The sequence below is a fragment of the Amblyomma americanum genome, chromosome 5 (assembly GCF_052857255.1).
Source record: "Amblyomma americanum isolate KBUSLIRL-KWMA chromosome 5, ASM5285725v1, whole genome shotgun sequence".
Lineage (NCBI taxonomy): Eukaryota > Metazoa > Arthropoda > Arachnida > Ixodida > Ixodidae > Amblyomma > Amblyomma americanum.
In genome coordinates this window covers 166,916,581-166,940,732 of record NC_135501.1, presented here as the reverse complement: position 1 = coordinate 166,940,732, position 24,152 = coordinate 166,916,581, and the positions used below count along the sequence as shown (strand labels likewise).

At 45.0% G+C, this 24,152-nt stretch overlaps 2 protein-coding genes across 2 annotated transcripts in view; both read right to left on the bottom strand.

Moving 5' to 3' along the window:
• Window positions 1-522: 522 nt before the first annotated feature.
• The window catches only part of LOC144132972 (uncharacterized), a 34,656-nt gene continuing 11,026 nt past the window's right edge, over window positions 523-24,152 (bottom strand). Inside the window, exon 3 of the mRNA XM_077665745.1 lies at window positions 523-2,740. Within this exon, the coding sequence (XP_077521871.1) occupies window positions 2,085-2,740 (656 nt within the window). The 3' untranslated portion in view covers window positions 523-2,084. The remainder of the gene's footprint in view (window positions 2,741-24,152) is intronic.
• LOC144132969 (uncharacterized) lies at window positions 15,207-24,055 on the bottom strand. Its single transcript, XM_077665737.1, has one exon. It carries the CDS (start codon window positions 22,452-22,454, stop codon window positions 20,724-20,726), a length of 1,731 nt encoding a protein of 576 aa, XP_077521863.1. The 5' UTR covers window positions 22,455-24,055; the 3' UTR covers window positions 15,207-20,723.

The following is a 24,152-nucleotide window of genomic DNA, read 5'->3' as shown; positions in this document are numbered from 1 at the left end:
CACGGAACCATTGTGACGGAAACATTGCTGCAAAAGGTAAGAAAAGAAAGGAAAAAAAAGAGCGAGAATGGTGAAGTATCTCAAAAGAAAATCAAACCGGTGGCTCAAACAAACAAAGTGGCTCATAATCTTAAGCATGTCGCCGTGAAATACAAAGTCCCGGAAAACTTGCATCACTGTGTCGGAAGATTGGAAATGATAATGCAAAGTCAGCAGAATGTGAAGCTAAGCATGCAAACCCTTTTCTGAAATGTGCTGTGGGGGTAGTTGCAGCATCCCACTGACTTGTGGAAAGGTGTACATCGGCCAGACAGGCCGATGTATTAATGAACGCCTAACGGAGCATAAACGCTCGCTAAGAACTAGTACCGGTTCACATTTTTCACATCACTGCAAGGACTGCGGCAAAGAGCAAAAAATTTGTGAAGCGAAGCTCCAAGAAACTCAGATATTATGTAGGAGTAAAGATAAGACTGCCCGTGAACTGCTAGAAGCCCACCAGATTAGAAAAAGCGGGAGTTCCTGTGTCAGCACCCCATCGCTGGTCATTCATAAGAATGAAAGTGCATTTTTAGATAAGTTTAGAAAGGGTTGAATCACTTTTGTTCCACCCCTCTGTAGTATCCTTCCCCTCGCACCAGTCATTTACCTGTTGTTCGTTAAATGGTTTTTGTCCCCTTTCCTCCACGCCTTCCTCTTGGCTATAATTAAGCTGTTCTTGAATTCAATAAATAGTTGCAAGTAGCGCCTGTCTCGTGTCTTTATTTTCCTGTGTGCTGTGTTTTTGTGTGCTTTATCACCTCAAACTTATAACCATTTTTGCCATTGCAAACATAAGAGTCGAAAGTACGCAGCAAAGGAATATTTTAAGTCTAAACAAAAATGAAAACCACGTAACGCAGCAAACCCACCTGTGCACGGCAAATGCACCTCCATCACAATTCCTCATCACGAATCTAAAATGAAAAATTTCTTGAAACCATTCCCTCTAAAATGAAAAGACATCACATCTCGAACCGCATCACTGGCACTGTGGCTCCAAAAAGAACACACATCACAAGAACAGAGTATGTTAAAATGCTCCTCCTTATGCCCTTTAATAACAATGCCTTGAAGCCAAACTGGCATATTCATGCAATTTACAACAGCTCCCTGCAGGTGCAAGATTTAGAGAACAGTAGGTGCCTTTGGTTGACCATTCTGTTCACACAATTTCAACTACATCATCATCATCAGCCTGATTATGCCTACTGCAGGGCAAAGGCCTCTCCCATGTCTCTCCAATTATTCCCATCCTTTGCCAGCTGCGGCGACTGCATCCCCGCAAATTTTATACTCTCGTCTGCTTACCTAACTTTCTGCTGCCTCCTGCTATGCCTGCCTCATCTTGAAATCCACTCTGTTACCCTTAACGACCAGCAGTTATCTTGTCTTTGCATTACATGCCCTGCCCAAGCCCATTTACACTAGGATGTCATTGACCCTCACCCACTCTGCCCGCTTCTGGCCTCTCAACGTTACACCTGCCATTTTTCTTTCCATAGCTCACTGCATTGTCCTTAACTTAAGCTAAACCCTTTTCGTTAGCCTCCACGTTTCTTCCCCATAGGTGAGTGCCGGTAAGATATAGTTGTTGTATACTTTTCTCTTGAGGGATATTGGTGAACTGCCATTCATGCTATGAAAGAACCTGCCATATACGCTCCACCCCATTCTTATTCTAGTTATTTCCCTCTCATGATCCGAATCACTGGCCACTACCTGCCCTAAGTTATTCCATTACCACTTCCAGCACCTCGCTACAAATTGTGAACTGCTGCTCCCTTGTGAGACTGCTGAACGTTACTACTTTGGCTTTGTGCACGCTACTTTTAAGACCTACTGTTCTGCTCTGCCTGTCTAACTCATTGATCATACTTCACAGCTCATCTCCTGAGTGACTTAACAAGGCAATGTCATCAGTGAATCGTAAATTACTCAGGTATCTTCCATTAGCTCTTATCCCCAACTGTTCCCAATCCAGGCCTCGGAGCACCTCATGGAAACAGGCGGGTGTATGCAAATGTCCTGAAGCAAAAGCCGCACTAAAGTGGATTTGCACGCTTGTGGTTCCTCACATGTGGGATTAAGTTCGTCTTGAATGAGAAAACCATGGGACACAGCTCGCACTGGTATGGCTTCTCGCCTGTGTGGGTGCGAAGGTGACCATTCAGGACAGCATTCGTTATAAAGCTCTTGCTGCAATGAATGCACCGATATGGCTTCTCGCCTGTGTGGGTACGAATGTGCACTGTCAGAGGGGATTTCCTTATGAAGCACTTGCTACAATAAGTGCACTTGTATGGCCTCTCCCCTGTGTGAGTCCGAAGGTGGACTGTCAGGAGACACTTCTGCGAGAAACTCTGGGCGCACTGCGTGCACTGGTAGGGCTTCTCGCCTGTGTGGGTGCGGATGTGCTTATTCAGGCTATCACTTTTTGGGAAGCGCTTGCTGCAATAACTGCACCGGTACGGCCTTTCGCCAGTATGGACGCGAAGGTGGGCAGTCATGTTGCTCTTACTAGAGAACCCCTTGTTGCAATGTTTGCACACATAGGGCTTCTCTCCTGTGTGGATGCAGAGGTGTTGCATGATTTCGGTGCGATTATCTGTGTCAAAGCTGCACTCGGAACACACAAACTGCCGCCCTCCTGGTCGCGATTCTGGGCGAGGTGATGGGTCACGGCAAGTGGTGTCCGATCCTGCACAGAGCAAGAAAGTAGGTTTGTTAAAACAGGCTTTCCAAAGAACATTACAGAACAAGAGCTACGTCACATCTTAGGAAGAGCTAATGAATAGTGAAGCAGCTCTTGCTTAGGCACTGTCTTTCAACTTGGCCTCAGAAAAGAGCTTTTCTCTAAAATAGACATGCAGGTGGCATTGCCATGGCAGGCCTCTAACAGCTTATCATCACAAAATCATACTTAAACATATAACCAAATAACAGCTAGCTAGTCTCAGCCTCACAAAATCATGGTTGGTTAAAGATATAACCAAATAAGAGTTGGCCTCAGCCACTGTGCGACTTCTAACCAGCGTTGCCTATAAAAAAATGCATTAAGGCAGCATTGAAACCCAGCGTGCACATCACATCTTTTTTTTGTCAACAGCTGAATCCCGAATAAAAATTATAAATGATGAAAAACAGATGTGACCTGTGCTCTAATGCTTTCTTTATTTCCCCATGTAAGGGTGCAGTAGCATCCAAATAAATAAATATAGATACATAGAACAAGAAATAAACAAACAAACCACAAATATTACAAGTCAGATAAGCTGGCAAGGTTTCATGTGCTCCAAAGACATCTACTTTAAATAAAAGCAATATAGCAGAATGTTATATGGAAAGACACTATACTTAACAAAAGAGTAAAAACCATCGACATTTGTGTCAACAAAGCCCCCTTATCACATGCACAGGCAGTTTAGCAGCAGCCCCATGTTAGCAGCAATCTCTCTTAGGACCTCTTCCTCTTCGTTGCGACAGCTTGAAACGCACCCATTGCGGCTGACGCTCGGGTCTTTGAGTGCCGAATGGAACAGGCTGCTTTCCGTCTTCGAAACAAAAGGCATTGAGGCGGGTACAACCAACACCACACAACAAAGTACAACCTGGGAAACCGCAACGGTGGCCTAGTGGTTTGAGCATCCGCCTCATATGGAGGAGGTGCAGGGTTCAATTCCCCAGTGTCACTGGGTGCCTACCGGTGATACAGTGGGTACATGCGTTCCCCTGGCCCGACGTTTGGCTTATCTGGAGTGAAATGGCTGCAAAATGGGTCTTTGACAGCATCTTGTGTAGATGATAAGCACCGTATGCCATGGCACTCTTTGCCCAATCTGCCCTTGCACCATTAAAATTCACCACGTTCATATCAACTCTGGAGACGCTGATCGTGGTAAGGTATTATGATGATGACGAGTCTGAGGTCTCACAAATCTCTTTTGGCCCTTTTGCAAAGGGAAACCAACAGATACACTGACCGTGCTGGCCGCGTCTCACAGGAGGACAAGCATGCCACGAGAAATTCTTTTATAGCCTGTTACAACACGGACATAGTGTTTACATTGTTCCGACATTTCTTCTCACTGCTTCGACCATGAAGCTTGGCTGCAGAGACAGCTCTTGATGGTCCACCCACTTCACACTGTCGGCGGTGTGCTGACACAGGCAGCACTCTTCCTTCAAGCTTTGTTTGCCATTCTGTTGCAGCTATTATTTATCACAGACACAATCTTGTTTCCCGTACTCTACGGGAGCGCTACTCAATATCAGGGAACAGGGGTGGAGTGGGATGCCATCATTTCGGTGTCTAGCGATTTACTGATTGAGTGCCGGTTCACAAGATCACAGACAGCCCAGTACTGTCCACATAGTCCAGGAGGGGCCCGAAGCCTTCAGGTCCAGTTCTTTTTCTTTTTTATCCTCTCTCGACGGTGTCCCTCCATTTTCTCCCCCTTGTCCTCCCTCTCTCCTGGCTACTTAAATCGGTGCCAAATTTAAATTTAATGCAATATGCCCACCTGTTGTGATAGCCTTTTTTAGTAGCTTTTTGTGTCGCATTGTTTCACGTGAAGAAAAAAAGGATAACAGCTGTACCAAAATTTTCTCACCCCACATGCGCACACAAGAAAAAGCAAACCAATTTTGCGGAGCTATTCTGTTTTAAGGACAGCTGGAGCTGGTTCCATTCTAAAAAATAAAAAAAGAAAACCTCCCCGCTGAGATGAATTAGAACAATTTGAAACATGCAGGTGTGCGCAACATATACGTATGTAACTGCAGAGATCCACTTGTACACTCGATAATAAAATTACATCAAATTTTTTTCTGCTCCGAGGTAAATTCGATAACCATGCATGTCTATTCCTCCCTTACCGCTCAGTTGCACCCATGCATTAGTTAAAATGTGTAGTCAGAGACTGAAGTCCTTTTTTTTTCATGCATTTCCTGTACAGCATAGCCACAAAGGAACTGGTATCATCTGATCCTTTTAATTTCATCTTGAAAACTGCATTCCAGTTATGTTTCAGTTTTGAGAAAAGTGGTCACAAGTTTCAATTCTCCCCTTAATATACACCCCACAGATGGTATAAAGCATTAGGGAAAGAATCAGCCTCGAAATTCCCCTACGACTGGACCTTTTATTCGGAACATTTATACGGAAGAAAAACTGTTAGCAAAGCAGTGTGGCTAGAAAGTGGAAGTTAAAGCAAGATGGTGATCTATGGCTTTAAAAAAACATCAGAGCACTGGACTAGAAGAACAGCATTGTTTTGTGCATTCCTTGTCTCATTGTGCTTATCTGTTCGGCTGCTATACTTGTAAAACCATGAAAAGGCAATGCCTGGCCTTATGACAATCACACATGCCGCCAATAATAGCTGGTACACACAACTTTCCTCATGATCCTCTTCACTGCTTAACAATTTTTAGAAGACTATCTGTTGCCGTGTCTGAGTGTTACTGAAAGTCTTGGCACACTTTTTGCCAAGCAGAATATTGCATTGATTAGCAAAAATACACTGTCATAAGCTCTTAAAAGAACAAAGGTGATATGCAAAGGAATGAAAACAAGTAACAATTCAATTTCCAGAAAAGGGTTGTAGTGCTGAAAAAGACAACACATAGCAAGCGAGACGGGACAGGCGCAACTTCCAACTGCTTATTCATCGCGAATGCGAATGTATATAAGGACAACAATCACGATGGGTAGCAAGAACCACACATGTGCTTAAATTCATTTGCATTCGCTGTGAATAAACAGTTGGAAGCTGCGCCTGTCCCGTCTTGTTTGCTATGTGTTGTCTTTTTCGGCGCTACAACCCTTTTCTGGAAGCATGCACCAACTAGCCCCCCAACAGGTATTAATAATTCAATCTTTCAATTTATTATACAGCTGCACCCCTTAAAACAGATGAGTACTTGTGAGGAGTTATTGTCTGTCACAAGAGAGCTCTCTACAAGCAGGGTTTGTGTTTTCATTATTTACTAATCTCTCATTGTGTTTACGTTGTCACGAAGTAACTAGGAGATTCACAAAAGTCTATAGCTTGTTACGCAAGCTCATTATCTGCAAAAGTAGCCGCTTACTTTTGTCTGCTCAACACAATTGTCCAAACAGTGCCTGCTTTCTGCTGCATGGCAGCCACACCTATTGGCAAGCGTTTTTTTACACTTAGCCTTTGGTAACTAGAAATCATAAATGCAAGATAAATATTTCGAGATAAGTGGAGTTCCAAGATAAGCAAAGTACCAAAAAATGTTTATCGTCAATTGTAAAATTTGACGCCTTCTGTCCAGAGTTATTTTGCAGTGCAATATCAAGGTACCTCCGCTACATAAACTGGGTGCTTATTTACCACAAAAGGAGGCCCGTTCAGTGGCGATGCAGCGTGCAAAACATGGGTGACGGACAGCGCGCTTGCTTTAAATGTACGATCACACTGATAGGCGGTCCTAAACGTCGCTATGTGAACAGAAGGGGTGGACTGGAGGTGAGCTTCTCCCCACACATCCTCTCCTTAGATTAACATGCCCGTCATTCCCTTGGGAAACAGATTCACTTCACGTCCCCTTGTAAATTCACCAACCTTCAAAGCTGGAATGGAGGCGGTGAGAGTCGTGCATTGCAGCTCACTGGCGGAGGCTTCCTCATTGGTTTGCGGCATAACCTCCAGGTCACTCACATAGTTGACTGATGGACCCTTCCCCCCCCCTTTTTTTTTTCAGGTTTTGAGATTCTTGATTGTGGGAGTAGTACGAGCAGAACCGTTGCACACTCCCACGTTCTCGGTGCAGGCTGATGCCCGCTAGTTACATTAAACCAGTGCTTACGAGCCTCATCCCCCATTACATGCAAACATCAAAACTCGCCAGACCACCTGGCTCTTTGCCTCCATGAACTCCCCAACTGCCCTTTAACAGTGATAGTGCCAGAATTCTGGTTGAACAGAGAAGAGAGGAATGACGAACTAAATTTTAGATAGGTATGATGCCTCTGTGGCGTTTCTCCCTTTAAAGATAAAATAAAATGATCAGGATGTGCTGGAAAGACCTTCATACACTCGCTTAGCAGCAAAGGAATGTATACGAGCTGCATTACATAGAAATGACTTCCCTGTCAGCATTTGAAGGCAGCGTTCAGAAGTTTTTGTATGGCCCGGCAAATTGCTGCCACCCGTCGCCTACCCCTGGCACTGCCTCTGCCCGTCGGCATACTTGTGAATGTACTATAATGTACAGTACGATTTGCAACATGGCCAAAGTTAACCAACAGAGGTATCTACGATATAGTAAATCAATGCAGTTTCAGACAAAGCACTCAAATTGCAGATCTAGTGTATATTGTTTTATGCATCATTTCTACCATCGCTTGTTTGATGTTCGGTTTAATGTCGCGAACAGAGACTCACGCCACGAAGGACCCCGTAGTGGAGGGCTCCGAATAATTTTAACCACCTGGGGTTCTTTAATGTACACTGGCATCATACAGCATACGGCCCCCGAGCATTTTGCCTCCATCGAAATTCGACCGCCGCTGCCGGGATCGAACCCACGTCTTTCGGGCCAGCAGCCGAGCACCACGACTGAGCCACTGCGGCGGCCCTGCAGAGCTTGGCTCGCAGAACTAAATTTCTACCGCAACTTGTGTGTTTCAGTTCATTTTGAGTGCAACAGCACATTACCTATTGATAATTTTAAGCATTAGGTGCACAAACCAACCCACTATAGTTGGCATAACAGTTTAATACACGAGTTTGCCCTCTCATCATGCTCCTTCATTGTCTTTCACTGCTGTGTCATATCCGTCATCTGCGACAGCGTATATTGTAAGCATACATTTAACAAGGTATGAAAGGTGAGGTTATTTATGAAAGGTAAGGTTATTTAGAGTTAATGCACATTTGCTTTTCAAACTTTAAGGCAAAGCTAACTGCGTTAAAAAGTATACTGCAAATTAACAGCCTCCTGGGCAAATCTGGATAGTGGCAAAGATCTACATGCTCGGAATGTGATGGCGGCATGGGTTGCAGAAAGCGGATGCTTGCATTGTACCAGAAAAATGACTTCAGAGTGGCGCTTTTATTTTTATAATACATAAAACAGATTATTATACAATGTTTCATGAATGGCTATTCTTTCAGACACGCTGTCCACCTGACTGGTCTCGAAAAGTCTTTGGAAAGACGAGGATGAAGTTTCAAGGAAAATATGTAGGTGGGAAAAGGAGGGGACGGGGGGGTAGCACTATGCATGCATTTCATATATGCATCCAGACTTCAATATAAGCTTGCCTTCTCCTCTTCAAGGACAAGCATTTCACTTTGCTCTGTGCATCCGGTGAGCAGTATCAGATATGCTCATAATAAAAGCAGGAAAAACCCCAGGACATGACTGGCCATTAACGATGAAGAGAGAAACTAACTACACCTCAACTGCACTTTTTCGTTGCAGTCAGCAGCCTATATGTATATGGAACAGTTGGAGCTTTTATCCCAATGTTTCAAATGAGCACTTCCATCTCAGAAGCTGGTATGGCATAAGGAAGTGCAATCCAAGTTCTAGCCCAGAATATTGGATGGTTAACAGCCAAGCTGAGATCAAAGCCCTCTATGAATGTTTTTCTGAATCTACAGTTTACTTTTGCAGCCTCCAAAGGGTGCAGTCATGGGAAAGGTGAATGAAAGGATTTGGGAAAACTGTATGGAATAAAAAAGTGCCTGTCGTTCAATGCACTTGAGCCAGGATATACAGAGCGAGAGCTCTGTTAAGCATGGTTAGACACTGTTTAGCTGTGGCTCACCTTTATTTTTTCTAGACTTCAGCGAGAGCAAATTATGTAATGCATCACATGCCACAATTGCAAGAGCGAGCGTCCCTAAGCGGCGGTTGGCGCAGCGGCGGACGTGACTACCGAGTGCAAGAGCGAACTACATGACACATAACATGCAACAACTGGCGAGGAGGAGCGGTCGAGCAGCAGCCAGCGCAGTGGCGGACGCGACTGCAAGCGTCCAGCTATGGCATCGATGAAGAAGATCGAGGAACCTGTCACACGCGATATTGCCTAAGCGGCACGCCTCCCATTAGAGGTCAAATCTAAGAGCCAGATGACCTTCAGGCGCAGCATGCTCTTGCTGCTTGAGGCATGTTAACTAAATCAAAAAGAAGGTGGATAAACAGAGGATGTACGCTGCATTTCTCCTCTTTAATGTCTTTTAACCCCAATATTAAGTTAAGTTATAAAATAGTTAAATATAAAATAGCTAAAATATAAGTTAAAGGGACACGGACAACAAATATAATTTGAACTGTATCGATATGGTGCACATTCTAATCTCAAAGAAGCTGCTGTCACCGAGAATCAAGCTTTTATAAGCAAGAAGAGACCAAAAAACTAAACATAGATGTTGCCATCACTGGCCAATTTCGCAAGTAAAATGCGGGCAATGACATTTTTTGGAGAAAAATCCCAGAGGCCACGCTACAGTGCCATTCACTGCATCTTTTCCTGCTGAACAAAAGTCACCACAGCCAGAAAGAGAAAGCCAATCAGTGTCCCTTTGACATGCCTCAAACATTATATCACCAAGTAGCTCAAGTAAATGTCTGACCTATCCTTGATGCCGTCAAAAATAGATAGCTCAGCCTGTAAAGAACTGCAATGCGACGTGAGTGACTTGGCTTAGTAGCACTGGATGAATGAGAAACTGAGATGCTAGATTGAAAGTCACAGACACAACGTGATAGAAGTGAGAGTGACAGCTTACAGCCTAGACTTCATTACTTGAACATTGTTAACGTTTATTTTATTGCATATCGCACCCTTTCATTGGCAATACAGCCCACAAAACTTAATAAAGAATTTGCACCTTAACAATCCCCACCCCCCAGTAACCATGTAGCCAAATGGGCAGATCCACGCATTGTACAACAGCTGCCTGCAGTTGCTTCAGTGAATGGTGGCAGGGCAAGCTACAAGCTTCAGAGAACAGTGTGTACCCTTATGCAACAATTCTGTTGACATAATTTCAACCACCGGTTGATGCAAATGCCTCAAAGCAAAAGTGCCACTATATTGGTTTTGCAGTCTTGTGGTTTTTCACATGCGAGTTAAAGCTCGTCTTGTTTGAGAAGACCATGGGACACAGTTGGCACTGGTATGGCTTCTCGCCTGTGTGGGTGCGAAGGTGCCCATTCAGGACAGTGCTCGTTATAAAACTTGTTGCAATGAATGCACTGATACGGCTTCTTGCCTGTGTGGGTATGAATGTGCACTGCCAGAGGGGTCTTCCTTATGAAGCTCTTGCTGCAATGAGTGCACTGGTGTGGCTTCTCCCCGGTGTGAGTCCGAAGGTGGATCGCTAGGAGGGACTTCTGTGAGAATCTCTGGGTGCACTGAATGCACTGGTAGGGCTTCTCGCCTGTGTGGGTGCGGATGTGCTTATTTAGGCTATCACTTTTTGGGAAGCGCTTGCTGCAATAACTGCACCGGTACGGCCTTTCGCCAGTATGGACGCGAAGGTGGGCAGTCATGTTGCTCTTACTAGAGAACCCCTTGTTGCAATGTTTGCACACATAGGGCTTCTCTCCTGTGTGGATGCAGAGGTGTTGCATGATTTCGGTGCGATTATCTGTATCAAAGCTGCACTCGGAACACAAACTGCCGCCCTCCTGGTTGCGATTCTCGGCGAGGTAATGGGTCACGGCAAGTGGTGTCCGATCCTGCACAGCGCAAGAAAGCACGTTTCTTACAACATGCTTTCTAGGCCCTCTAAAGAATGTAAGACACGAGAGCTGCATCACGTCTCAGGCAGAGCTAATGTATGATGAAGCAGCTCTTGGTTAGCCATCGTCTTTACAGGCATAAATTAGGCCGAATACGCCAACATTCAAAACAACTTCAAGATAAGCTTGCCTTCCCTTCTAGGACAATGATTACACTTTAATGTGTGCATCCAGTGTGGAGTATCAGATATGTTCATAAGAAAGGCAGGAAAAGCCCCAGAACAAGAGTGGCTATTAAAAAAGTGATTAGGTTTAAGTGTATAACTATTAACCAGCGGCTAGCAAGGACCAAGGATGTTATGGGCATGGCCGCTGAGGACAAGAACAGTTGCAGTGCCCTGTGCTGCCAGCGTGATGAGGTGACAAAATATTGACTGAGCATGAAACCAAATTCAATCACTTTCAGTAATTCAAACTCAATGGTAACAGGTAAATATATGAGGCCCAGATTTAAAGAATGACAGGAAAAGTGACACTGAAACTTGCATTTATTCCTTGACTCTGTAGCTTACTGTGCTATGCAGTGTTGTAGGCGTTACCGAAAAAAAGTAACTAAATACGTTACTCGTTACGCTAAGAAAAAAGGAACGCGTTACCGCCCTACGTTACCTATAAAGAAAAGTAACGTGTTACCATTACCGTTGATGAAAAAAGTACCGCACGTTACTTTGCCGTTACTTCATGGCTATAAATTTTAATTAGTGCGTCTTCGCTGCAACAACTCAAGATAACAATTTTATAAAGCCCATATTTCACATAAAGCTTCTAGCCCAACAACCATTTTACGTGATATTTCGCACAAATGTGAAGGAGCTTAGCAATGTTATAGCAATGTTAAAGTTGCCTGTAGAGTTACATGTGTTGGATTCTAACTCAGTGGCACATGGTGAAGCCATCTTCTGAATGTGGCATTAAACACAAAATGGCACTTCATCATCAATTCTAACTTCACAAAGAAAACATCACTGAACTAATTCTGAAAAATGTGATGTTCCAGAATGCTCGGCATGCTTCCACTCTAGAGAATTGTGTGTGTGAGTTTTCTGGGAAGGGGAGGTAGGCGAAGACGAGTGTGTGAATGCGTGTTCGTGCACGTGTTTCGTGCTTTATGGCTATTGTGTCTTTTTTTTTAGTTGGGTGTGCCATGAAGGAAGGGCAGGTGTTTTCTGGCATGCATGCAAGCCACAACAAAGGTCGTCGACAGCGCCTGTTTGTTTATTTGCAACATCACTTAAGGTGTCCTGCGCTTTTTTTTAAAAAAAAAGGTAATGAATTGGGTGACAACTGGAACAAAAAGTAACTAGTAACGTGACACCTCACGTTACCGAAAAATGTTAACGTAAGTATGTTACCCATTACAGGTCCCAAATGGTAACGAGTACGTTACTAAGTTACCGAAAAAAGTAACGCGTTACCGCCAACACTGGTGCTATGCACTCAGAAGGCACAGCTAACAGCACACTGTGGTTTCTGCTGTGCCCTTTACATAAGACACGCAAGATTATTCAGAAGACAAAACAACTTAGCGAGCAGTGCAGCTTACATTTTGATAAGGCATTACATCTTACTTAGTTGCTGGAAAGCATTTCCACGCATCAGCAGCATAAGCGTAGAAAGCATGATCTCTTTAAACAAGGTGTAATGTATGGTAGCCATTTTATTTGAGTCTCATATACTTTTATTCATGTCCCAGGCTCCTCCTCCTTCTCATCAACATCATCATCCTGACTATGCCCACTGCAGGGCAAAGGCCTCTCCCATGTCTCATATATAGATAATATTGTTTGCAGCCACACAGCACAGCAAGAGAAAGATTGTCAGTAGAATAATGGAATAAAATTTCAACTGAGTGGTAAGCTATGCGATGAAGAAAGCTTAGTGCTCTGTGACATTTAGCCACGTAACATGTATGCTGCAATCAAAGGCATAACGATGGATCCATATTTCCAATCAATGCAGACCAGTTAACACAATTTCGTAATAAAATCAATACTTCCTATTTATTCTTTGTATTTCACTCTGTGGCCAATTCGCTTGCATACTTCAGGTAATGTTTTTGCTTTCTTTCTAAGCTGCCGCGGTGACTCAGTGGTTATGGTGACCGGCTGCTGACCCCAAATATGCGGGTTCGATACCGGCCGTGGCAGTCGAATTTCGATGGTGGCGAAATTCTAGAGGCCCGTATACTGTGCGATGTCAGTGCACATTAAGGAACCCCAGCTGGTTGAAATTTCCGGAGCCCTTCACTACAGCATATCCCTTATTGCCTGAGTTGCTTTGGGACGTTAAACCCAATAAAGCAAAGCAAAGCAAATCAAAGCAAAGCCAAGCTTTCTTTCTACTACTTTTCAATTTCAGGCTGACAGCCCCAATGGCACAGCACAAGCATCGAGAATACCCACAGAATAAAGGTAAATAACTTAACAACTAGAGAAACAAATAAAATTCAGAACAAATGTGAAGACTGAGCCACACAATTACATAGTACTATCACAAAAGAGGTCTCACTGGGAGTACAAACTAGACAGTTTCCTCTTGGCTGTAAGCGAGAAAGTATCAGCCACATAACACAACCTTATGTACAAAGCCACAATAGTGTCCAAACAGTTAAGGAGTGCATTGAACGCTGGTGTGATTATGAAAAAAAGCACTTGCTTTGTCACCTCTCAAAATAAATGCAAAACATTATGACGGAATACAAGCGTTCTCGATTTTTCAGTCTGACAAACAGAACAACTAACTACACCTCACTGCATTTTTTTGGTAGCAGTCAGCAGCCTATGCGCGTATGGGACAGTTGGAGCTTTTATCCCAATGTTTTGAATGAGCACTTCCATCTGAGAAGCTCTGAAGGCACTATGATGCTATCCATGCTCTAGCCCAGAATATTGGATGGTTAACAGCCAAGCCAACCATAAAAGCCCTCCCTGAATGTTTTTCTGAATCCACAGTGTACCTTTGACATCTCCGAAGAGTGGAGTCTTGTGAAAAGTGACTAAAAGGAGTCTGGAAAAATGTATGGAATAAAAAAATGCTGCTCTTGCTGCTTGAGGCATGTTAGCCAAATCAAAATAAAAAAGCCGAGAGACAAAAGAAAGGCCCATATGGTGCATTTCTTCTCTTCACTGTCTCTCAACCTCAATAAGTTAACTATAAAATAGTTCAACATAAGATAACTAAATATAACTTAAAGGGACATGGACAAGAATAGAATTTGGCCTGTGTTTATAGGACACATGTTGTAATCTCAAAGAGACTACTCTCAGCAAAACGAGATTTCAAAACTTAGAAAAGGCCAACATACAGGTGTCGCCGACAACGGCCAATTTTGCAAGTAAAAAGTGTACGATGATACCAGATTTTTTCCCGCAGATTCGAGAGGCTGCACTACACTGCCAACAGGGCCGGATTAAAGGGCCACAGAAAGGGGTGTTTGAGCTTGGCTTTAAAATGCTTGCACTATGTAGAGTACAGGCCACCGAGCGTCCATGCGGCGTATGAGACCTCAAAAGCGAGAGGGAAATTTACAATACATATTTAAAAACTCCCGCTTTTGCACCTCGCGGCGACGCGCAGTGCCGGGCTTTTGCACAAAAACCTGGCAGACAACGTTATGTCTTGCAAATGACGTCAGCAGCCGGGGGTTATCACAGGTTCACAGCGCCAAACTCTTTCAGACGTCACGCGCTACAGCCACTCCGCGCGCGCCGCAGCCGGCGGAGGTAGGGGAGCGGCCGAGTGAGTGAGGCAGGCAGAGGAGTGCTGCCGTTTTCGTGTGCGAGAGGAGAGGGAAAGGCGCGAAGACACGGAAGTTCAAATTTTGTCTGCATATAACTCAGCTTCCACAAAACGTATTAAAATAATTCTTGCTGCAGGATAATTATGACCTGTCATCTTTTAACATCCCAGACATATCGCGCGTTTATTGAGACCCCCTTTCTGGGTCCCTTTAAGAAAAATGGGGGCCCTGGGGTAATGCGCATGTAGGCCCCCTTTCCCTGTACTGACCCCCCCCCCCCCCCCCCCCCGTCGCCTGCTACGCTACTGGAAATATGCCATGTTTCATTTTAATTGCACCAAATTAAAAAGAACGAAGTGCGAACAACGGGATTATTATTACTGTTATTATTATAAGGAAAACAACAAAACTTGCTTGAAACGCGTGCTGTTGTAAACACCAACACATATGTTAACTTTGTGATTCATCTGCATTCTGTTTTCAGCAAAAGCTAGGCTTTAAGGAAAAGTTTAGTGCACTCAAGGCGAACAAGAACGTAGAAAAGACAACACAGCTGAGATGTCGATCCTTCTGAAGCTAGGCTTTGTTTGCATCACTAAGTTTAATCCCATGAGGAGACGCATGGTTGTATCCAAAACATTCTTTATTAAAATTCAGGCATCAGACTGCAGTAATTGTTATACATGTAACTCTATAAATATGCAATAGATATATACAATACTTAAGGCATACAGATGAAAATTACCAACTGTAATTACAAAACATTATTTGAAAATATTTTTGTTGAAGGTAACACAAGCAAGGACGACACCAAATAAGCATGGCACTATCAAAAACAAGAAAAATATAGTTCTTTATAAACACGCTAAATATCACAAGAACAAACAAGAGACGAACAACAAAGATTTGCATATCTTGAATTACACTTCTCAGCGTTTCATTGGCAACGTGGAGGCTGGGAGGCGACGCAACGAACTTATTGGAACTATTCATGTATAGCGCAAACAGTCCTCTTTTAAATTGGCATCTTTCATGCCTTCGCTTTGGTGAAATCAGATATAGTCTGTTCGAAGAATAGATCGCGGAGAAGGTCACTTTCAATGGACATGATAGCAACCGAGTTCACCTTCTCAAGGGGGCTTGAACGAAAGCGATTTTTTATCAGCGACAACTTAAAAAATGATCGTTCAGTCTCACAGTTTGCCACGAGTATGCTTAAGTACATTCGCAAAGCAATAGAAATGTTCGGAAACGCATCAATCAGTATCTTTCGTGCAACAACTTCATTATTCCCAGGGGACTCGTGTCCTGGCAGAGTTGTGCAGAAAGTTCGCAAACTGAATGATTTCAGCGGAAAATGCTAGCTCCAAATCATTTTTGTAGGTTTTTCACCAACTTCTCAGCCTGCAGTGCCAGAGAGGCCTCGCTTCCAACTTCTGTCAGCAATTTTAAGAATCCGAACCTTTCGCAGAGTTCAGTGTAGGCAGCCTTTCGCACTCCCAAAGCACAGCCTAGACTGTCAAGTACAACATTGTAGGTCTCTACGATAAACCTTTTTCTACCTTGTAGTGCACTATCGCTTTTTCCGTCCGGGTGCTTACTCAAAACGATGCGTTTGCCCTCATCCTAACATTGATTGGTACTTAGCGCGCGTGACCTCTCTTCGAAGGTACCAAAGTGAGGTTGCAAAGAATTAAAGCCTTCTAGAGAGCTCAGCAGGTCTACAGCAGTTGAAATGTCTAGGCCTGGTTTCTGAAGTGCTACGCTCGTTTTGTCAAAGCACTCAAAGATTTCACTTCAGAAAATCACCATGAATGCAGTCTCTAGTTTTGTCATTTTCTTGGAGAGAGTGCGCTTCATTCCTAGTGTCACCGTTTTCTTCCTCGTTCTTTGATATAGCTTCAAGGCAACACAAGACTGCATTGAAATTTTGCAGAATGGCCTTACATGATTTGGCATGTCTCCGAGAGACTTTTCAAAACAAGCTGCTGGCCAGTTCCATCCATGCTGTCCAAAAGATACCTCCATCGCTTAGGTGAGGCAGCAAAGAACACATAACGGTCTCTGAATTACAGTGAAAAATTTGACTGCCTCAAGGCAACTGTCAACACTACACGCGCCAACTAAGTTCAGTGAATGACCAGCACACGGGACGTAGACTGCCAATTTGTTCAGGTGTTTGATTTGAGCTTGCAGTCCTTTGTATTTTCCTGACATATTACTCGCATTATCAAAAGCTTGGCCCCTACAATCATCAATTCAGGTGCCATTGGACATCAAGAGGGACATCACGGTATCGAAAAGATACAAGCCGGTATGCGATTCGATTGGAACAAATCCAAGAAAGCGTTCGTACACTTTCCCATTTAAATAGTATCGTAAAACAACTGACAGCTGATCAACGTGAGTAAGGTCTGGAGTCGAATCGACAATTAAAGAGAAGTATTTTGCGGGTTTCAATTCGTCACCGAGACGTTCCTTGACAGCCTTTGCCATATGCTCGATAAATTCATCACAAATGGTTTTTGACAGATACGATGGGTGACCTTTTCCTTTGTTCCCGTAGCGTTTGATGTGCTCCTCTGGAAAGGGATCAAACTTGGCAATGGCCTCAAGCACTCCCATATAACTGCCATTTCTTGGTGAACAAAAAATTTCACTTTTCCTAAACGCTAGGTTGCGCTTAGCTAGAAGCTTAACTATAACGACTACGCACTTCAACACCGCTGTCCAGTAAGCGGTCTCAGAGACAAGATGCTTAACCAGCTCTTTGTCAATTGTGCCGCTCGAGTTAGAGCGGGTGAGCCATGCTGCCGCGCAGTTCCGGTGCTTGACGCCATTTTCATATGCGCAAACCTTCTCTTCTGCTCTTTTCCAATCACAAAAGCCGTGCGTGGTGAAAGCACTGGGGTTGCTTGAAATCAAAAATAGTTTGCAGATGAAACAGTAAACAGAACCTTTGGACTCCGAGTACCATGACCAGTGTCGCTCGTACGCCTCCCCATTTACAGCCTTTCGCACGAAAAGATGAGGTGACATATAGCGTTTCTGAGTTTTGTATTGCCTTTCGGAAGATGGAACATTTTCTGCCCAATTTTGAAAATACAATGGCCCTTTCTCAAGGCATACACTCCGAAAGCTGTAAGTAATAACGCCCGGCCACTTAGCAGGGACACTTCGGAGAATCTCGCAAAGTACCTCTTGCTACGGGGGTGTCTGTACTTCTCTGTTGCCGCAATGAGAAGCAGTCTCATTCGTCTTCTCGAAGCACACTTTGTGGGTGGGAGCATGATTATTTGAAGCCAAACTAACAGGAAACAAGTGAGTCTGCTCTTGGAGTGTTGTTTCCTGGCGCTCGTCAGTAGAAAGAGGCTCATCGGAGAGGTTTCGCACTTGTTGATCAGCAGTAGTAGAAATCGGGCGTGGCGGGCCGGACGCCTGGAGCTCTGTGGCAGGGGCCCGGCTGAGTAGCATAGACGTTGCTGGCTCAAGAACAGGACAGGGCTTGGTTAGCGTCGGTTGATCAGAAATATGGACTGCCGAGGTTGGCACCGTTTTCACAGGCTCCAGACAACCAAGATGAGTCAAACCTTGCTTCTTGCCAGGAAACTGTGGTGATGGAGTTGGCAAGTCCTCCACAGAAGCACAGTCGGTACTATTGGGAGTTGAACTCTGGGTAGAGCGATCATACTGCTCCACGGAAGCTCCATTCAGTAGGTACTTTATCATCTTTGGTAGCTTCTTTTCACGCTCTTCTCTAACGTCACCTTTCGTTTAGACGCACCACTTTGATGCTTCCGACCGAGCATTTTCACATGAATGGATGCTAATTGTTCACCGCACCGGCACTTCGTCAGTCCGACGCGACCGCAGGTGTCCAACGGTGGCCATCCCGATGACTGGCGCATGCTGCCTGGATGGTACGTGGCTGGCCGAGAGTGGTGTGTCCCCTGGGAGCTCCTCAGCGGGCGGGCTTATGCAAGCTTAACCGGTGGATCGGGGCTGAATCGCAGCCCGCAGTCAACTTCCTTTCATAGACCGCGTGCCGGGTCTGTCTGTTACTAGCGCCAAAGCAGGTGTTCACATACGCACAGAGTTCCTTGTACAAATTCCCTCCTTCTCCGTACAAACTCACTCCTTCTCCCTGTTCGGGTCTCGTCTTCCTATTGGCTAGGAGCAATCGTCTGTTCTGGGAGGTTTTAGATTTTTTTTTCGCCCCGTCGACGCCGAGCGCGAGAACGAAGGGGAGAGGGCGAATCCTAGCGCGGGTGAAGTTACGCGCCCTTTGTCCCCTCTGAGTCATAGTTTTCTACTTCTTTCTGGAAAGTTCGGCGGCCAGTCTAACCTTCTTTTTGTCGCGCGCGCGCGAGGGTGCGCAGCCACTAGGCAGGAATGGGCCCTGGAGAGAGGCCTTTTGTGTCCAGCTCTCCAACTTCCCCCTTCACTCTTCCACAACCCTAGCCCGAACAGTGAACATTCCATGCCGCACGGCACGTGGACAAAAGCACTTGTGACGTCTTCTTTCCTTTCCTGCCTAGACTCTGACATCAGACTCATTATCATTTGCTATCGGACTCATCCTCCCCACCCAAATTACCAACACGGTAAAGAAAACTCGAATAGGAGGCACTGTTGGGTACTGCAGCACATCCTTTCTATGAGAAGGACAGCGGCGGAACTATCTGAGAGGTGGAGGGTGGCGTGGTGGTGATGAGGGGCAAGGGAGATTTAGGTCCTCATCCCACATTACATGTTTTAGGTGTTTCCCCCTTGCCCCTCCTCTCCAGACAGCACTGGACAGACAGACTGACAGGAAACCATGAAAATTCTTCCAAGCAAATGCACCTCGCTTCGTAAAAAAGAGGGCTCCGCCAAGGTGGCGGGGGATTCCTGTTTTTGCAGCTCGACAAGCTCTCCCCAAACGAACAGGCTAAACGCATGCTGTTACATTCGGTGGGAGGCCCCACCTGATCGTTCTGGTTTTCTCGCTTCATACATGTCGCTCGAAGTTCCGTTGCCCATGGTTCCATATACTAAGCAGGTTAGAATAAATGGGCCACCTTTTCCTGCTGTCCAAGGTGAGGCCCTGGGCTGCAGCCCCCTTAGTCACCCCCCCCCCCCATAATCCAGCGCTGACTGCCATTCACTTCAATGCAACGGCGTTTTTGGTAAAGATGTCACAAGTTTGAACAGACTGTCAGGAATAATTTTAAATCCAATTTTATTACCAAAACATGCACCTTTTTCTGCTGAACCAAAGTCAACACAGCCACAAAGAGAAAGATAATCGGCATCACTTTAACATGCCTCGAACAATATTTCCCCAAGTAGTTCAAGTAAATGTCTGACCTATCCCTGATGCCGTCAAAAATATAGTTGAGCCTGTGAAGAATTGCAATGTGATGTGAGTGACTTGGCTTAACAACAATGGATGAGCGAGAAACCAAGCAAGCTCTTGCTGACACGACTGCACTGCTACGGCTTCTTGCCTGTGTGAATACGAAAGGGTTCTGTCAAAGGACTTCCTTATCAAGCTATTGCTGCAATGACTGCACTGGTATGGCTTTTCGCCTGGGTTAATATGAAAGTGTTCTGTCAAGAAGGACCTTATGAAGCTCTAGCTGCAACGAATGCACTGGTATGGCTTCTCACTTGTGTGAATATGAAAGTGTTCTGTCAAGGAGTATTTCCTATGAAGCTCTTGCTGCAATGATTGAACTGATATGGCTTCTCGCCTGTGTAAACACGAGTTGTGTAAACACGTGTTCTGTCAAGGACGACTTCCGTTATGAAGCTCTTGCTTCAACGACTGCACTTGTAGGGCTTCTCGCCTGTGTGAGTACGAAGGTGTTCTGTCAAGGAGGAATTCATTATCAAGCTCTTGCGGCAACAACTGCACTAGAACGGCTTCTTGCCTATATGAGAACAAAAGTGTTTTGTCAAAGAGGGCTATGAAGCTCTTGCTGCTATGACTGCACTACTATGGCTTTTCGCTTGTTTAAAAGGAAAGTGTTTTGTCAAGGAGGACCTCCTTATGAAGCTCTTGCTGCAATGACTGCACTTGTACGGCTTCTCAACTGGGTGAGTACAAATGTGCTGTCAAGGAGGACTTCCTCATGAAACAATTGCTGCAATGACTGCACTAGAACGGCTTCTAGCCTGTGCGAGGACGAAAATGTTTTCGGAAGGGCTTCCTCATGAAGCTATTGCTGCAATGACTACACTGGAATGGCTTCTCGCCTTTATGAGTACGAAAGTGCCTTGTCAAAAAAGACTTCCTCATGAAGCTGTTGCTGCAATGACTGCACTGGAACGGCTTCTCGCCTGTGTGAATACGAAAGTGTTCTATCAAAGAGGATTTCCTTATGAAGCTCTTGCTGCAATGACTGCACTGGAATGGCTTCTCGCCTGTTTGAATACGAAAGTGTTCTATCAAAGAGGACTTCCTTAAGAAGCTCTTGCTCCAATGACTGCACTGGAACAGCTTCTCGCCTGTGTGAATACGAAAGTGCTCTATCATAAAGGACTTCCTTATGAAGCTCTTGCTGCAACGACTGCACTGGAATGGCTTCTCGCCTGTGTGAATATGAAAGTATTCTATCAAAGAGGACTTCCTTATGAAGCTCTTGCTGCAATGACTGCACTGGAACGGCTTCTCACCTGTGTGAATACGAAAGTGCTCTATCAAGAAGGACTTCCTTATGAAGCTCTTACTGCAACGACTGCACTGGAACGGCTTCTCGCCTGTGTGAATACGAAAGTGTTCTAGCAAAGAGGACTTCCTTAGGAAGCTCTTGCTGCAATGACTGCACTGGAACGGCTTCTCACCTGCGTGAATACGAAAGTGCTCTATCAAGAAGGACTTCCTTATGAAATAGCTCTTGCTGCAACGACTGCACTGGAACGGCTTCTCACCTGTGTGAATACGAAAGTGCTCTATCAAGAAGGACTTCCTTATGAAGCTCTTGCTGCAACGACTGCACTGGAACGGCTTCTCGCCTGTGTGAATACGAAAGTGTTCTAGCAAAGAGGACTTCCTTATGAAGCTCTTGCTGCAATGACTGCACTGGAACGGCTTCTCGCCTGTGTGAATACGAAAGTGCTCTATCATAAAGGACTTCCTTATGAAGCTCTTGCTGCAACGACTGCACTGGAACGGCTTCTCACCTGTGTGAATACGAAAGTGCTCTATCAAGAAGGACTTCCTTATGAAGCTCTTGCTGCAACGACTGCACTGGAACGGCTTCTCACCTGTGTGAATACGAAAGTGCTCTATCAAGAAGGACTTCCTTATGAAGCTCTTGCTGCAACGACTGCACTGGAACGGCTTCTCACCTGTGTGAATACGAAAGTGCTCTATCAAGAAGGACTTCCTTATGAAGCTCTTGCTGCAACGACTGCACTGGAACGGCTTCTCACCTGCGTGAATACGAAAGTGCTCTATCAAGAAGGACTTCCTTATGAAGCTCTTGCTGCAACGACTGCACTGGAACGGCTTCTCGCCTGTGTGAATACGAAAGTGTTCTAGCAAAGAGGACTTCCTTATGAAGCTCTTGCTGCAATGACTGCACTGGAACGGCTTCTCACCTGCGTGAATACGAAAGTGCTCTATCAAGAAGGACTTCCTTATGAAATAGCTCTTGCTGCAACGACTGCACTGGAACGGCTTCTCGCCTGTGTGAATATGAAAGTGTTCTATCATAAAGGACTTCCTTATGAAGCTCTTGCTGCAACAACTGCACTGGAACGGCTTCTCGCTTGTGTGAATACGAAAGTGCTCTATCAAAGAGGACGTCCTTATGAAGTTCTTGCTGCAACCACTGCACTGGAACGGATTCTCACCTTTATGAGTACAAAAGTGCCTTGTCAAAAAAGACTTCCTCATGAAGCTCTAGCTGCAACGAATGCACTGGTATGGCTTCTCACTTGTGTGAATATGAAAGTGTTCTGTCAAGGAGTATTTCCTATGAAGCTCTTGCTGCAATGATTGAACTGATATGGCTTCTCGCCTGTGTAAACACGAGTTGTGTAAACACGTGTTCTGTCAAGGACGACTTCCGTTATGAAGCTCTTGCTTCAACGACTGCACTTGTAGGGCTTCTCGCCTGTGTGAGTACGAAGGTGTTCTGTCAAGGAGGAATTCATTATCAAGCTCTTGCGGCAACGACTGCACTAGAACGGCTTCTTGCCTATATGAGAACAAAAGTGTTTTGTCAAAGAGGGCTATGAAGCTCTTGCTTCAACGACTGCACTTGTAGGGCTTCTCGCCTGTGTGAGTACGAAGGTGTTCTGTCAAGGAGGAATTCATTATCAAGCTCTTGCGGCAACGACTGCACTAGAACGGCTTCTTGCCTATATGAGAACAAAAGTGTTTTGTCAAAGAGGGCTATGAAGCTCTTGCTTCAACGACTGCACTTGTAGGGCTTCTCGCCTGTGTGAGTACGAAGGTGTTCTGTCAAGGAGGAATTCATTATCAAGCTCTTGCGGCAACGACTGCACTAGAACGGCTTCTTGCCTATATGAGAACAAAAGTGTTTTGTCAAAGAGGGCTATGAAGCTCTTGCTTCAACGACTGCACTTGTAGGGCTTCTCGCCTGTGTGAGTACGAAGGTGTTCTGTCAAGGAGGAATTCATTATCAAGCTCTTGCGGCAACGACTGCACTAGAACGGCTTCTTGCCTATATGAGAACAAAAGTGTTTTGTCAAAGAGGGCTATGAAGCTCTTGCTTCAACGACTGCACTTGTAGGGCTTCTCGCCTGTGTGAGTACGAAGGTGTTCTGTCAAGGAGGAATTCATTATCAAGCTCTTGCGGCAACGACTGCACTAGAACGGCTTCTTGCCTATATGAGAACAAAAGTGTTTTGTCAAAGAGGGCTATGAAGCTCTTGCTGCTATGACTGCACTACTATGGCTTTTCGCTTGTTTAAAAGGAAAGTGTTATGTCAAGGAGGACCTCCTTATGAAGCTCTTGCTGCAATGACTGCACTTGTACGGCTTCTCAACTGGGTGAGTACAAATGTGTTGTCAAGGAGGAATTCATTATCAAGCTCTTGCGGCAACGACTGCACTAGAACGGCTTCTTGCCTATATGAGAACAAAAGTGTTTTGTCAAAGAGGGCTATGAAGCTCTTGCTTCAACGACTGCACTTGTAGGGCTTCTCGCCTGTGTGAGTACGAAGGTGTTCTGTCAAGGAGGAATTCATTATCAAGCTCTTGCGGCAACGACTGCACTAGAACGGCTTCTTGCCTATATGAGAACAAAAGTGTTTTGTCAAAGAGGGCTATGAAGCTCTTGCTGCTATGACTGCACTACTATGGCTTTTCGTTTGTTTAAAAGGAAAGTGTTATGTCAAGGAGGACCTCCTTATGAAGCTCTTGCTGCAATGACTGCACTTGTACGGCTTCTCAACTGGGTGAGTACAAATGTGTTGTCAAGGAGGACTTCCTCATGAAACAATTGCTGCAATGACTGCACTAGAACGGCTTCTAGCCTGTGCGAGGACGAAAATGTTTTCGGAAGGGCTTCCTCATGAAGCTATTGCTGCAATGACTACACTGGAATGGCTTCTCGCCTGTGTGAAT

What these genes read in the sequence shown, in the direction of transcription:
- LOC144132969 (XM_077665737.1), bottom strand. Translation starts at nt 22,454, where the DNA reads ATGAGGAAGTCTTTTTTGACAAGGCACTTTTGTACTCATAAAGGTGAG.